This window comes from Drosophila takahashii, chromosome 3R, assembly GCF_030179915.1.
Source record: "Drosophila takahashii strain IR98-3 E-12201 chromosome 3R, DtakHiC1v2, whole genome shotgun sequence".
Classification (NCBI taxonomy): domain Eukaryota; kingdom Metazoa; phylum Arthropoda; class Insecta; order Diptera; family Drosophilidae; genus Drosophila; species Drosophila takahashii.
In genome coordinates, this window is record NC_091681.1 from 29,135,639 (window position 1) to 29,150,675 (window position 15,037).

Consider the following 15,037-nt stretch of genomic DNA (forward strand, 5'->3'; position numbering starts at 1 on the left):
CTCCAGAAGATACAAGATACAAGTAGTATTTGCTTAATGGGCAAATGCAATATATATTTAAAGGCAGCAGCCCACAGTCAAGTGTGCCAAGTGAAATGAAAACGCGTCCGTCGACTCGACCTTGAGATCAATTTGTGGCGGCATGACGTCATCGCCTTTCAATAGCAACACAACGACAGCTGCCCCACGCTTTTCAGATTCAGAAAAGATTCTTACAGAAATTTACAAATTAAATTTTAGGCTAATGCTCCCCAGCGATCTGTGCACCCACATTTTAATGATTTTGATTTCAGCATTCTATGTTTATTCTATTTTCAACGGGCTGCTAATTTCCTATATGTATTTGCCTTGTCAAGCGCCCCAAAGAGACCGAAACAGGTTTGTCATGTTCTTTGCCTAAATTCGATAATTAATTGATCGCCGGAGAAACGGCAGTAGCTGAAAACAGAGACCAAACTCCGGTTGCATGAGCTCGGCGGCGTCGCCTTATCCAGACACCCGGTGACGAAAGCAATATCCATCGAGATTCCAAGCGAGACGCAATGCAGGTTTTGTATCTTACATTTAATACATTTGGATTTGGTTGTGTGTACAAAAGTGAACATAAAATCAACGTTCGGTGTGTGGTTTTAGATATCTACATAGCTACATACAATCATTCGTTTACATCATATTCAGTTAAACATAATAAATACATTTTAATAATATATACTCGCGTACGTATATATAACAAATAATACATCCAGATTTAGCAGACCCGCATTTCGGCCCCCAGCAGGCAGATTCAACATTTCGCGTGAGAAACAGAAATTTGTGTGTATAAAAATACATAATAGGCCCTATTTCTCATTCTAATTTGATTTCCATTGGTGGAATACGAACTGATACAATTTTATATACTTTCAATTTGTGGTAAAGTTAAACTTTATCAATTCCCATTCCGCACTATATTATCAAAATCGGAATTAAGAAGAGGGGGGATAATAAAAAGCTCAGACAAAACTAAGAGGGCTCCTCTATTCCTGTGCCTAATTAAATATGGTTTGCGTGTATATGTGTTTGTCTCATATTTAAGATTAGTTACAAAAATTTCTCTAGTTTTTCACGAGCCTATTGCCATATTGCCATTTTCCGTTCCCAATTGCCGTCTATTGAATGGAGCGCAACTAGTTTGACTTCGCCGAATACGGACTGGTAGAACCCACCGACGGAGGCGTTGGCGTGGCTCCACTACGAATGCCATCGCCCTCGCACACATACTTTCCTGAAAAAGCAAAAAAAAAAGAGTTAAAATACTATTTATATGCCTTGTGTATTTAACGCACCGGAAACGAATCGGCGTTTGACCAGCGATAAGCGATAGCCGCTGCCCTGGAGCTCGAACTCGATGCCCGAAAGTGTGGTGCCCTCGCAGTTAAACTGGGTGGCCAGGAGCGCCGGTGTCGACGGACCATCGTTGAGCTCTAGACGTGCCCGCAGAGTCCCCACTCCGCCGTCCTGTGAGTTCTGCGAAATGTCCGTAAAGTTCCACACCAAACGATTCGATTCACCCAACCTAAAAACATAATAATGGAATATTATAAGAAATGTTAAATGGAGATATCCTATTGTTATTCTGTAAGGAATATTTGCTCACCAGGCGGAATGCGGCTTCGATTGGACATTGCGCACAGATCCGTTAACGGGCACCGAGAGCGTGACATTCAGCAGAGGCGATGCACTGGCCATGGCGTGGTTATTGTACTTGTAATCCACCTTGAGGGCCGTGTAGCTGGACTCGCACTTCCAGTAGCTGACCAATTGGAAGGGACACGAGCTTGCTCCCGGCTTGGTGCGCACCTGATACTTGAGTATATCCACGTTGAAGTAGGAGGCTGTCGGGTTATTCTCCGCCTGCTTTCGGAGCAGGGCCGTCAAAGCGCCCATATTGAATTCCAGCATGGTGCTCACAGTGCTCGACTGCTGACGATCTCTGTAAAAAATACGTAAAAGGATTTTTAGATAACGTTATAAGGAAAACAATGAACAGCGAAAAACCTACATTTGCACCAGCTTTCCATTGGGCACCAGGTTCTCCAGATTCTGAACGTGCTTAATGCGAAAACCCAGCTTGGCTGGATTGGGGTTATTGGCTAACAGGCCGGCAATGCCGGCTGGGAATGATAGCATCATATCACCGGACACCTTCACCTGGCAGCGCGACTCATCGCTGCCCCGGAAATAGGCGTGTATGATTTCGTGGAATGCCACCGCCAGCGGTATGGTGTCTGAAATACCGATTGTGAGTGGAGAGGGTCCGCGCGAGGAGCCCACTCCCCCGATGGCCGTGCGGAACTCGAGGCTGCCAATGCTCTCGGCTCTGTTCATGGCAGTCACCGGGGCTGGGGACATCCTTCCGCGACCGGGTGCTGTTCCGGTTGCCGCCGGTCCGATGGCAATCATATCGGAGCGTCGTGATGGCGGACGTGGTATGGCTATGCTTCCACCTGCAGACGCTGATGTCGGTGTTGGAATCTGTCTTCCGGGCGGTTTGCCCAGAGTCGCCGATGACGGCGCAGACATGGTCATATCTCCCAGCTCCGAGAAGATATCTCCCAGATCCGCATATCGACTGTTGGTCGTGTTGTTCGCATTGTTATTGTTGGACAGCGTGGGACTCTGCAGCGGAGCATACGGATGGACACTGGCTGTCGGAGTGGAGGCATTCGATATCTCCGGAGACTGCTGACGCGACGCCGGAGCTCCTCCTCTGGCTGCCTGCAACTGCTGGCTGTGATGCTGTTTGTGAAGCAATATTAAATTAATTTTTTAACTCTTTTAAAAAATTTGGTTAGTTACACTTACTGAAAATACTCCAGTCGGAGAAAGAGAAATATTCTCCACGGTGGCGCGCAGCTCGTCCACGCTGGCCGACATGGGAGCCTGACCATTCTTCAAGGGCTTAATGCTTACGTGGATCCGGCGCTCCTGCTTGTCATTGTCCGAGTCCGTGTCCGAGTCGGAATAGAAACTGCCTGCTAAAAAAGTTCGCCACTTTAGTCGTTTATAAATATAGAAATAATTAAATTTAATGGCTTACATTTATCCTGACCCTCTTCCCACGCAATTTCCTTGGCCGGCTGTATGCTGAATCCTTCCTCGTCCACCTCGTATCCAGTTCCTGTGCCACTCGAGGCGCCTGGAGCTGTGGTCGACGCCGAGTTGGTCAGTGGTCCGGCATTAGGCAGACTTCCACTGGCACCGGCGGCTCCTCCACTGCCGCCCATGCTGCTTGCTCCCGCTGAATCCACGCTTCCTTGAGCCGAGGTCACCGACAGGGCGGCCAGGCCTCCACCAGCGCTACTGCCACTGGAGTTCTGCGTCTTCATGCTGCGTCCATGGTCGTCATAGTCCAGCAGCGTGTTGTTGGACCGCTCCAAGCTGGAAATTAAAATAAAAGGCTTTGAGTTGAAGAAGATTTTAATTGTTGCGGCTTACAGAACCCACCTGGTGAGACGCTCCTCCTGTATGTGCTCGGCGGCCTCGTTGTCTTTCTTTTTCTTAGCCTTTTTGGTTTTTGTCTTGTCGCGGCGACTTCGCAAAATGCCAGAGACTGCCGGCGAAAGGTGGTTTAGATAAATGTTAGCAGGACATTGGGTTCGTTAAATAATTGACTTATTAAGCGAGCTAAGGACTAATAGATCACACAGGAAAAGAAGGTGGCGCCTTAACACTTCAGGGTACCTTTGCGTTAAGACCTCAGTGATGGAAAAAACAGCTTTGTGATAGTTCACAGTTGAAACTTAAATGTAATGTCTTCCTTAGAACTCAAACACCGCCGAAAAGTGCTTTAAAATGCCTGAAGGTTAATCAAGTATGAGAGGACAATAAGTTGAGCACACAGAAAAGCCTTTAAATATACATATTAAGCCTAAGGACATGCATTTCTTTTTGGGTGGTGGAGCTGTACAGGTGTTTTAGTAGTTGGAGGGGATGGTGAAATGGGGGCCAATCACTTTCAATGACATTCTTGAATCATTTACCCTGAGAGTTTGATGTGAATATATTTAAAAGTGACGTTGCACGTCTGGACGTTGTCGTTGTGGCGGTTGTAGCTGCTGCAGATGTTGCTGCCGTAGCTGCTGCAGTCTGTTGTAGGTGATCTTGCTCATTTAATGATTTCGATAGCTGCTGCTCGCTTGTCGTTGCGTTCAATTGCTTCTTGCCAGGCGCGCTCGCCGTTGCAATTGCAGTGGCACTTGCGGTTGGAGTTAAGGACTCTGCCGGCTGCTGTGGTGCCTGATCTAAAGTTTTGATTTTGATTAGTCGATCGGTGCATGGATGAGTGGATGATGGATGATTGGGATGAGCAATGGAATGGCGGTTGATGGATGGTGGATGCGATGGATGTGTACAAAGCGTGGATGACGGAAAAAAGACGAGGAAAAGCATAGAGAATAAATTGCAGTGGTTAGTGCTGTTAGTTAAATGGCTTATTGGCAATTGTGTGTGCGAATGGATGTGCAGTAGTTTATGTAAAAAGTCCCGAGAGATTTGTCTGATTGATTGGCTGGTGTTTGAGTGTACAATTTCAAATAGTAACAAACTAAAATCAAAAATAGTATAAAATAATAAAGAATAGAATTATATACATGTTGAAAATATGGGTAATGAAACTCATAAACCGTTTATAAATATTTCTAATGCTCAGTATTCACTTCATTAGACTTTCTATAAAAAACAAAACATTATTAGCCACTAATTTGAAGAAGATGAAGATGATAAATAAATCTATTCTTGCCAAATTTCGGATGAAATTCCTACTACATCAATACAAATTTCATCCGAAATCCGAATAAGTAAATTTCAGTATCACCCTCGTTTGAAATAAATTATCTAGCATTGCAATTGATAAAAAAGTAAACGTAAACTTGTAACACCCACATAAATATATACAAGAACATAAAATAAGCGTGTTACAATAGAAACAGATAAGGCTTACAAAAGAAACTGATAGACATTACAAATACACAGAAGAACCATAATATGTGGTAACCCAAAAATAATGAATAAAAAGTAAAACCAATTAAAAACAAAGATAATGAACCTTGATTGCTAGTATCCTCAGAAATAGGGGAATTTTTGGTGATATTGGTGGTGAGATTATTCGTGCCAGTTGTTGTTGTTGTAGTTGTTGCTGTTGTGTTGTTGGTGTTCAAATTGTTGCTATTGTTGCTTGCTGTTGTTGTCGTGGTGGTTGTACTGTTGTTGTTGGTGTTGCCACTTCCGTATCCGCTCATACCGAAATTTCCAGCGCCGCCTGAAGTCTGCGGCTTGGCATTGGGCAAAAACCAGTTTCGCAGGCTCTTCACAGTGGACGTGGCTCCCCCAGCTGGCTGCGACTGGTTCACCGTGGCATTTGATCCCGCCAGCATGTCCGGCGAAGTGGGACGCGGCGAGCCCATGGCTCCCAGTATCGGATCCTCGGCATAGGGAATACTGCCGCTGGCTGCACTTCCGCTGCCCAGAGAGATCGCCGCCAAGGCATCGCCCCGCTGATCCATGGACACCACGCTGCCCGAGGCTGTGGCTGCTGCATTTCCAGCCCGCAGAGCTGCTTGAATGCTGGTAGCCGAGTTTGAGTTCGATGCGGTGGCCGAAACCTGGGGCTGCTGGAGTCGAGAGCCACTTGACAAGGCCACATACTCGAGTTCAGGCATTTCTGCAATAGCATTACAGTTAGCTTTGGTCATAAATAATTGTTTAGCTCTACATACCTGGCTTCTCCAAACCCGTGTACTTGTTCAGCACAAACTGTTCCAGGAGTTTGTCCACAGACATGTCAACAAACTGCCTCTTAAAGTCGGAATGTACTTGGCCCACCATGTCGTGATTGTTCTGCAGCATTTCCAGATAGGTGGACAGGAACTCCTTCATTTGCCGAAGATGCACCTCCTCAATCTCTTGAAAGCGCTAGAAGGGCAAAGACAGAACACATTATCTTCTAGTAAATTAGAGTAAAGACAGAAGTATTTTTACCTTGCAGGTCTGCGTCATGCGTCTCTCGAATTCGTTCTTAATGGGGTTATGCTTGTCCAACAAAGCCTTGTACTCCTCCTGCAGTTTTTTCAGCTTGCTCTCCAGCTTCTCGGCATCCTTGTGCGAGCCGTTGTCCTTGCGTAACTTCTCCAACTCCTGAACCTTGCCGGCGTACAGGTCTCGCAACTTTTGCACTGCCACCGTCGACGTTTGGATGGCTTGAACACACTCGAGGGTTTGCGATTCCTCCTCCTTGACGGACTTGTGCTTCTTGTGCAGCTCGTCGGCATACTTGGCCACATCCTTGACCAGCTCGGTCAGCTTCTGAACCATCTGCAAGTGGAGGGTGGATAGCTTCTCCGCCGAGGTTCGCAGTATGGTCCAAACGGGAGCAAATGTACTGTTCAGTGTACCTGCCTTGTGGGCCAGCTTGGACATCATCTTCGAGTTCTGCTCCTCAATGTTGGACTTCTCGCGCAGAAACTCGGACAACTCCTTGCTGGCCACCAGGCCAAACTTCATGTTGTGGTACAAGACATCGTACCCATTGTTCTTCTCGCCCTATTAATAAAAAGTCTATTTATTTATCTGCTAGCTCACCAAAAATTTAATTGACTTACCCAAAAATAATCGTTGAAATCCACCGTCATCTTAGTTGAATTCTGATTAGTTCGATCTCTATGCTAGCTTAGCAAAATCCTATTTTCCTTCTCCTCTCTCAAATAACGTAAAAGGCTTTCTGGCGTTGTAATTGACTTGACTTCTCTAGGGACCCCCGATTAGTAGTACGATCTTTACGATGCTACAGTCTGTCTGGGATGGACTCCTCATCATCAGTTTCAGTTCCGTCCTCAGCATGCATGGGCATTTGTTGCTGGCGAGTATCTTTCTCGGACTTAGTGTTTTCTATATAGATACTAAAGAGTTTAAATCAATTAATTTTAAATAATCAATAGTTACAAAGACACTAGAATTTAAATTCTTAAAGATCTAAAATGTTTTTCATACAATTAAATAAATATACGATTTTATTTGTTGCTAAGTACGTATTTATTGAATTTTTGACAAATTAAAATCTTAAGGGTTAGAACACTGTTGTAAAAAAAATAAGTGGTAAGCGGAGGAGAATAAACTTAAGAACACCAAGTGTGATAATGAAATCTAATCGGCTTGTAGCTTGGCCATCTCCGCATCGATTCGCTCGTCCAGAGCTCTGGTGAGGATGGTGCAGCAATCCTTGATGGCGTGGTAGATAATATTCTTGATCTGAAGCTTGTCCTCGTGATTTGTGTGCGAGTGCGAGAGTCTTCTAAACTCATGGGTGAGATGATAGCAGTGAGTGATGTTCTCCGGCGAGACAAAGTCCTCGGCAACCTTAATGCAGTTGTGGAGATTCTGAACCTGATGAGGAGCGCCAGCCGGTATGAAAACAGCATCGCCCAAGCACTGGACAATGGGATGCCCTTCAACGCCATATTCCTTGAACAAACGGGCGCGCAACTTATCGTCCAAGTACCAATTCTGATCGTGAATGGGATCGTGATCGGGCTCCAGGCGGAAGCCCTTCTCCAGGGTCACGCGGTTAAGCAAATCCCTTATTTTATCCGCATCGCGAGCCGGAAAGATGTGCCAAAGGGCTCCGGGTAAGACATCAGGCGATTGGCAACGTGCTCTAGTGATGTAATCGCAACCGCCAAGTGCTATGGCTTTCTGCGTGGCCGCCAGCTGCGGTTTAGTGTCCCCATCTTGGGGTATTCCCACATACACCATTATATTGACTGCATCCGAGATGTCCAAGTGAAGATTGGTGGTCCCCTTATCGGGATGCAAGGCCGAGCCGTAAGCATTGTACATCTTTGGTCCCAAATCGGGTGGAACAAACATCTTGGGCAGACAGCTAGCAATGTTTAGGTTTCCCGTGCGCAACGTGTATTCCGGCATGGGCAGTCCCTTCATCAAGTCAGCAAACCTGGTGGGCAGTATTTCGGCAAAATCATCTCCCGGCGGCCAATCCTTAAGCTTCAACAGCATGGGCTTGCCATTTGCATCCAGTAGACGCTTGTTCATGCACTGAAATCCCTCCCAAAAGTGTCGCATCGGCTGATTGGGCACCAGATTTCCATTCAGGCAATTAATAAGATCATTCGGCTTGTCGCCAAAGTCCCGGCAAAAGGCCTGCGGATGCCATAGGTCCAAGTTTAGAGAGCGAGCCACCTCCGAAATCATCACGGGCTGGCCGCACTTCCACACCTCCTGGTAGAGGACCCGATTATCCGGATGCATTGCGTCCGTGAGGCGCAGCAGCTTGCCATCGCAGAGCCACTCGTGCGGAACTCCCGGTGCCAATTGAGTGGAATGGGCCAAAGTCATGGCCCTGGGTGGAAGGAACCGCCTTAAGCCGGCCAGTCCCTTTCTCAGGAAGTTAATGTGCTTGAAGTTGTCAAAGGCCGTGGTTATGGGGTCCTTTCCCAGGGTCTCCTTGGTCCACACTCTTCCCGGCACATAGTCTATGCCCCGCTCCCTGGCGAACTCCAGCTTCTTGGCGTGCAGCTGATCGAGGCGCTGCTGCTGGTGCAGCTTCTGCTCGGAAGCCAGCGACGAGAAGCTTGTGTGCTGCTTCAACTGCGACTCCTTGATCATATCCTGGATCAGCTCGTTTAGCTGAGCGTCATCCACCGCCTGTTTGCTCAGCAGACAGCCGCACACCTGTGGCACCTGCCACAAGGTTCGCACTTCGTGCAGCAGCCTGCCCAAGACGTTGAGGGCATCGCCGGCAATGATCTGCGTGAGCATCAGCTCGGTGAGAGCGTGCTCCTGGGGGCCACTGGGATCGGTGCAGAGCAGCCAATGGTACTCATCGCATCCCTTCTGGGCTGCGTTCTCCGCACGACGCAGTCGCTGTCCCTCCTTGCGATCCTTGAAGCAATCGAGGCACACTCCAAAGCCGCACTTGCGACAGGTCCAGTGATAGTTGAACAGCGTGGTGTCGCACACGTCGCAAATCTCTCGGGTGCCCTTCACGGCCTTCTTCCAAGCGATGGTGCCGTCCGGATTCTGATGCAGCCTCAAAGCCTCCGCCTCCTGGCGCCACAAATAGCAAAACTGGTCGCCAGCATGGAGCAGGATGTATCTGCACACCTGTATGTCCATATAGCCGCTAGTCGGGGCAGTATTCCCGTCCGGCTGCCAGATGGCAATGTCCTCCGGCGAGGGCTCGCTGTAGGGATTCGGGAAGCCAACCACGCCCAACTCTCCTTTCTCGTTGAACTGAAGGCGTCGGAACTCATAGAACCGGCAGTAGACATCGCTGACGGCACTGGTTTCGCCTTCCTTGGTGGCTAAGTTCCTTCTTCGGCACTCGCGACACTTGGGAATTGGCGAGGATCCTGCTGCTGGTTTGGCCTGCTGCAGCTTGAAGCAGGGCAAATCCTGCAGGAAAATCGAGCGACTGGTCCGAAACTCATTGTGCCGCTGCTGCTCTTCTTCGGTCAGCGGTGGCACTTGACCCTGGTTCTCCTCCTCCTCCTGCTGGGGCTGTTCCACCCTTAAAGCGGGTTTCTCCACCTCCCGGCAAGCTCTCTTTGTGGTCGAGGAGTCATTGGATATATGGATCTCTATGATGGATCTCGGTTCCGAGCGGGAGACCATTGGAGATGCACTCGAGGGCACAGTGCGCTTGCGGCTCGTTCTTGAGGCGACAAGGGCCGCCAGTTCTTTTTGCGACATTTCAGCTCTTCGGTCTTCGGAAAAGAGAGAAAAAGGGGAAAAGAGAAAGATCGAGGATTGAGGTTTATTTGGCGGTCTCTTCAACTGGCGACCTGGTAATGCTTCCCATGAGGAGGTGGCTGCTGCTCCGTGCTCCCTGCTCTTTCTCCATTACATTTTACTGTTTACTTTACGCCGCGAGTCTCTCGTTTTTCTCGTTCGGTCGGATTTCGCGCAACTTGCACACGGTTACAACACGCCCGATGTTGCAACGTTGCCGGTAATGTGGCGAACAACTTTCGTTGGCTTTCTTCTTCAATGCACACGCACATTTTAATGAATAGAGCAGAGCTTTAAGAGAATACAGCACAACTACTCACTGCCTCCACATTACCAGGCACACAGAAAATGTTTAGAACTAGGTTATATTAGCTTACATTATTCTAAATAGTTGTTATTTCTATAATATTTTTATAATATTCTATAATAATTGGTTCAGTGTAGGTAATAAGACCTTAAAAAGCAAATGACTGTAGATGAAAGTCATGCCTAGTTGATCTGAGTTAATACGAATACTGAAAATCATAGTTTCCAATGAAGCCTAACTAATCTGAAAACTAATATTTTAAAAACCTCAATCATATAATAAGGAAAGAAACAGCTCATTGTCTGAATGCATTATCTTTTATACTTGTATCAGTAAAATTCGTTTTCTTTAAATCAGCGGTCGGCAGCGTCCTATTAAATGAGCATAGGGTTTCGTTCTGCCCAGCCGCTGCTCGCTCACGTACACTGTAGAACAGCGGTCTGCACACCCACATCGATGAGCTGTCAGTGTAAATTACGCACACGAATTTAAAACAAAATGTCAAAGTATGTGTGTGCCGACCGCTGCTTTAAATAAAGGCCTATACAAACAACAAGTAAAGCTTGTAAATAAATCATTACTGAGTTTCCTAATCATGTTAGTGTTTGTCTAGCAGATCACGAGAAATCCATAAATTAGAGAAGGAGTTTACCATACAATTGAGCTGTTCATCAAAAAATCACGTATACGACACGATGTGCCAATTATACTAGAGTGAGTTGTCATAGTTACTCTGATGTTATTTTTTATGGAGAATGCTAAGCATGTGCAATTACGAGTGGCCAAATGAGGGTTAAAGATAAACACAGCTCATAAAAATACCCACATGTACGTAATTATCGCTATAATATGGGCGTCGGAAACTAAAAACTGGAGGAATACTTGATAAAGGCCCTCGAGAATCTCGCTGAGTTTGGAGAACCAAAAATTCAGCTATTTGTTGTTACTTCTATTACGAACATGATAATCAAATAAGGCGCAAACAAAAGGTTATCGCACGATATAACGAGGGTTCCGGGGGATTGGGAATTGAAACCAAGAGCTCTGCTAACAAGGGCAACAAGTGTCACCAGAAGTCCAGCAAAGCAAAGCGGAGGAATATGCAGAAGCCGGATAATTGAGGCGACACCGAGAAATTAACCCCAGTCACCAAAAGCAGAAAAAACAACACACACATAGCGACACTACAAACATAGAGACTTGTTTGTGTTTTTGGGCGTTCACCGAGCAGACCGTCGAGCAGAAAAGCCTTACGAAAAGCGGGAAGAGAGAAATGAGAAAAGCAGGAAAGGCGAAAAAAGAAAACCCTACAAGATACTTCCCCCTGTCCGCCCCCTTGCCCCTTGCCAAATTGATCAATCAATTCACTCGCTGACCTTTTAATTCGATGAAGGTCTGCACTTTATATAACCATCGCGGCACATCCGAAAAACAAATGTAACGCCCAATTATACACTCTTTCTCTTCAATAATAATGCTGCCTGATAACGCCGCGAGATAAATATTTATGTATGCTACACTGCACTGCACACTAACCATTCGGAGCAGCTCGGCAACACTGGCCAATTACTACATCGCTCTAGATTTGTTGTATTCTTTTTTTTGTTCAATGAATCTGTTTTGGCTCGCCCATTTAGAGGTGCAAATTCCTCAAATTTGCTGTGATAAATGCACAATTAATAAGCACTTGGCACTGCAGGGAATGCACTCGTTGCAATTCAGAACCGCTGCCTTTGTTGAGTTTTATCAATTTAAATTTGTGTACTGAATGCCACAAACACCAGCACACACTCACAAGCACGCACACACCCACACGGAAAACTTGGCGTTCCTGCATACAAAGTGGCTTGGATAGAACAAATAGATAGAACGGCATCGCACCGCCCTTTTGCGGGGAGTGGCCACTTCACTTACATTTACTTATTGCATGTTGTGTAACCGCTAGAATTTAACTCCTGTAATACTTTGCCCGTGTAAACTTCAGTCGATTTGAGGCGAAAAATTCGATTTTTCATTAGCACTGAGCACTGAACTAGAGCTGGGCAAACGTCGATAACGATCACTCGGTGGCAACCCTAGTTTGGAGGGTAACTCCGCTAACGGATTAGTGAGTACACAAACCGTCAATTCGATATAATCGATTGTTGTTCCAGCTCTTACAGCTGTTCGGTGGGAAAAATGTCTTCGGCGTTAAAAAAATGTTTTAATTTGGCTAAAACTGTGGGAAATGCGACGGTCAAGAGCTTCCTGGCCGCTCCCAGGCAGGCATGGCCGGCCTGCAGGTGCGTCAGATCAGATAAAACCAAGTTTCACACAGGATAACTAACCGAAGCGCGCCTTTGTTTTTATGTAATATGTAGTGCGGTGGCCCTGCAAACGCCGCATGCTCCCGCGATGCAGATGCACACTTCCCCCGTTCGCCGGGATCTGATGGAGTTCTTCGACGACAAGAAGAACTGGAGCGAGAACGAGGTGAAGGTGGGTCGCGCGTGGCGCACGGAGGAGCTGCGCATCAAGTCCAACAAGGAGCTGCACCAGCTGTGGTTCGTGCTCCTCAAGGAGCGCAACATGCTGCTGACCATGGAGCACGAGTGCAACGACAAAATGGAGGTCTTTCCCAGTCCGGAGCGTATTGATAAGGTAAGGTAATCTTTGATAACAGGGATCACTATATAAAACCATTAATTGCAGGTGAAAATCTCCATGGAGAACCTGGAGACAGTGGTGAGGGAGCGCAACAAGGCGTATCATCTGCTGGAGACCGGTGAAACCGGTGAGCGGCCCCACAAGGCGGTGAAGAATGCCTTTGGCCTGCAGGTCACCTACAGAAGCTGCGAACACTACCTGCCGCCCTTCATGAACCTGAAATGGATAAAATCCCGCAACATTGGCTTTGGTGGTCGGGCTGTCAACAGATTCCTGCTGAAGTACCGCGAGAAGCTGTACAATGCCAAGCGCAAGGCCAAGAAGTGGGTTGCCCTTCGTTCCTATCGAGAATCTCCATTAAAATCCTCTTTCTTTTCCAGTCGCTCCCGCAACGAAGTCATGATGATCCTGCGCCGCAATCCCAACTTTGACCTGGATGCGCTGCGTCGCCAGTTCCCCGATGTAAATGTGGACAAGCTGCGCAACGACGACAAGATTCGTGGTCACTATGTGCCCAAAGTTGGCGTTTGAGCTGGAGAGGATTGCAGTTACTTAGTAAATAAAACAAGAAAATACTATTAACATTCTTTATTCATCGTCAAACTTAATCTTGGTGCCCTGAAAGGCGGCGATTTTGGGCTTGAACTTCTGTTTGGCCACCCAAGACGGATGCATGCCGTCGGTGGATGAAGGAGGTGCGGTCGCAGTTGAATGATTGATTTTGGGAGCAGTGATTTCGGCCGCCTGACCATCATCGCCGAATGTGATCTTCTTGCCCTTAAAGTCACCGATGATGGGCTTCTGCTGCTGCTTGGCCAGCCAGGAGGGATGACGGTCGTCAGTTGGCTTTTTCGCTTTGAACTCTTGCTGTCTCTCGGGTCTTTCACGGTATGTATTTGTCCGTCGCTCTTCGTGGCGGAACTTTTTGACTGGCGGTGGTTTTTGTTCCTCTTCAGCTTCGCTGTCATTGTCCCCGGAAAGAACCACCGCGGTGGACAAGTAGGGCTGTCCAGATTCCGTGATGAAGAAGGGATCGACCACATGTGTGGGACGATTGCTGTCAGGAGTGGGTTCCTCTTCATCTTCCTCAATGCTAGGCTGCCTTTCTGGTCGAGGTTTGGGCTTCTGTTCCTTGGCTGGCTTTCTTTCCACGGGTTTTGGTTTGGGTTCTTTTGGTTTGACTTCTTTTTGGGGTTTTGTGCTATTTTCATTAACTTTCTCAACGGATTCCTTGTTGAAAACTGGCTTAGGAGTCGCTGGTCCAGGCATCTCATCTTTTTTGGAAAAAGGTTTGTCTTTCCTTAGGTTCTTCTCCTTATTGGCCACTTTCTTGTCCTTTTTCTCTTTGTTAAGAGCTGTAGGTTTCTCTGTTTTGGCTGGAGTCTCAATCTCGGAAGTCTCTTGCTTTTCCACCTGGGCTCCTTCTATAGTAGATGTATCCTCCGCTGCCGTTGGTGGAACCTCTGCTCCGGGTACTTTGTTCTGCTCCAACCACTCTAATCTGTTCTTGGTCTGAGCCTTCTGCTCCTTGAGCTCCTTGCGTTTCCTCTTTCGCTCCTCAGTGCGTTCTATTTTGACCCGTCGCTTGCTCGTCTCCAGGATCTCCTCCCGCCACTTGGCCTCCTTATCGGTGGTCAGCTTGAGGGTCTCCACGAAAGTGTCCACCAGTCCGTGCATCAATTTGTTTAGCCGCAGCATGGCGATGCCCAGTTCATCCGGAGTAGAGCGCTCGTTGGCGATCACTGCATTTGGATTTGTGCCCTCTTGGAGGAGCGATTGACGCACTATGTCCAGACATTTCAGCGCCTTCAACTGGGAAAGGCATTCGCTGTTTTTGCGCAGACGAATCTTCTCCTTTTCACTGTCCGGATTTTTGGCCAGAACATCTTTGGTCTTTCGCAGCTTCTGGACGAGCTTGGCGATGGTCTGTGCGCGTGCCTTCTGGATCACCTTCTTGTTGGTTATAACCTGTGGGGAATCTCATTGATCAACAGGCACCAGTTTTAATTAAAATTAATTATTTACCAAGTTGTTGAATTTCAATCTGTCCATGCTGTTTTCGTAACAGTGGTGGGCGATCTATTGGGCACAGGTTTGCGTCCATGCTAAGAAATGTTTGTCAAGGACATGCCAACCTGGTTTACTATCGTTCTTTTTTAGAACGCTGCTATGAAAATATTTTAAATTCTGTTGAATTAAATAAAATAAATAAACGTTTTAATACATCCTAACGACGAGGACTACTCAATAGCAGTTCCGCCAATAGTCATTTTTAAAACGAAAAACATCGATGATAGCGGC

At 47.0% G+C, this 15,037-nt stretch overlaps 4 protein-coding genes across 8 annotated transcripts; 1 reads left to right on the forward strand and 3 right to left on the reverse strand.

The window, feature by feature from the left end:
• Nucleotides 1–549: 549 nt before the first annotated feature.
• On the reverse strand, nucleotides 550–12,144 carry LOC108061091 (F-BAR domain only protein 2). 3 transcript variants are annotated; one of them, XM_070217093.1, is made up of 13 exons: nucleotides 12,005–12,144; nucleotides 6,639–6,935; nucleotides 6,019–6,579; nucleotides 5,757–5,952; nucleotides 5,282–5,701; nucleotides 4,023–4,283; nucleotides 3,487–3,592; nucleotides 3,080–3,420; nucleotides 2,845–3,017; nucleotides 2,042–2,778; nucleotides 1,637–1,972; nucleotides 1,326–1,555; nucleotides 550–1,264 (listed from the first exon to the last, which is right to left on the reverse strand). In XM_070217093.1, the coding sequence occupies exons 2-13, from the start codon at nucleotides 6,666–6,668 to the stop codon at nucleotides 1,167–1,169; spliced, it is 3,489 nt and encodes a 1,162-aa protein (XP_070073194.1). In that variant the 5' UTR covers nucleotides 6,669–6,935; nucleotides 12,005–12,144; the 3' UTR covers nucleotides 550–1,166. The 3 variants fall into 3 exon arrangements, with proteins under 3 accessions (XP_070073194.1, XP_070073193.1, XP_070073195.1); XM_070217092.1 differs by having other exon boundaries at nucleotides 5,087–5,701; XM_070217094.1 differs by lacking the exon at nucleotides 4,023–4,283 and having other exon boundaries at nucleotides 5,087–5,701.
• On the reverse strand, nucleotides 7,045–12,138 carry Kdm3 (Lysine demethylase 3). Of its 3 annotated transcripts, none has more exons than XM_017147133.3 (2): nucleotides 12,005–12,138; nucleotides 7,045–9,758 (listed from the first exon to the last, which is right to left on the reverse strand). In XM_017147133.3, the coding sequence occupies exon 2, from the start codon at nucleotides 9,742–9,744 to the stop codon at nucleotides 7,180–7,182; it is 2,565 nt and encodes an 854-aa protein (XP_017002622.2). In that variant the 5' UTR covers nucleotides 9,745–9,758; nucleotides 12,005–12,138; the 3' UTR covers nucleotides 7,045–7,179. The 3 variants fall into 3 exon arrangements, with proteins under 3 accessions (XP_017002622.2, XP_070073196.1, XP_070073197.1); XM_070217095.1 differs by lacking the exon at nucleotides 12,005–12,138 and adding an exon at nucleotides 10,161–10,181; XM_070217096.1 differs by lacking the exon at nucleotides 12,005–12,138 and adding an exon at nucleotides 9,837–10,152.
• Nucleotides 12,145–12,219: 75 nt separating the features above from the next.
• mRpL47 (mitochondrial ribosomal protein L47) lies at nucleotides 12,220–13,318 on the forward strand. Its single transcript, XM_017147135.3, has 4 exons — nucleotides 12,220–12,372; nucleotides 12,451–12,730; nucleotides 12,782–13,059; nucleotides 13,117–13,318. Exons 1-4 carry the CDS (start codon nucleotides 12,269–12,271, stop codon nucleotides 13,265–13,267), a joined length of 813 nt encoding a protein of 270 aa, XP_017002624.2. The 5' UTR covers nucleotides 12,220–12,268; the 3' UTR covers nucleotides 13,268–13,318.
• Nucleotides 13,310–14,874, reverse strand: Rlb1. Its single transcript, XM_070217097.1, has 2 exons — nucleotides 14,762–14,874; nucleotides 13,310–14,704 (listed from the first exon to the last, which is right to left on the reverse strand). Exons 1-2 carry the CDS (start codon nucleotides 14,786–14,788, stop codon nucleotides 13,325–13,327), a joined length of 1,407 nt encoding a protein of 468 aa, XP_070073198.1. The 5' UTR covers nucleotides 14,789–14,874; the 3' UTR covers nucleotides 13,310–13,324.
• Nucleotides 14,875–15,037: the final 163 nt, after the last annotated feature.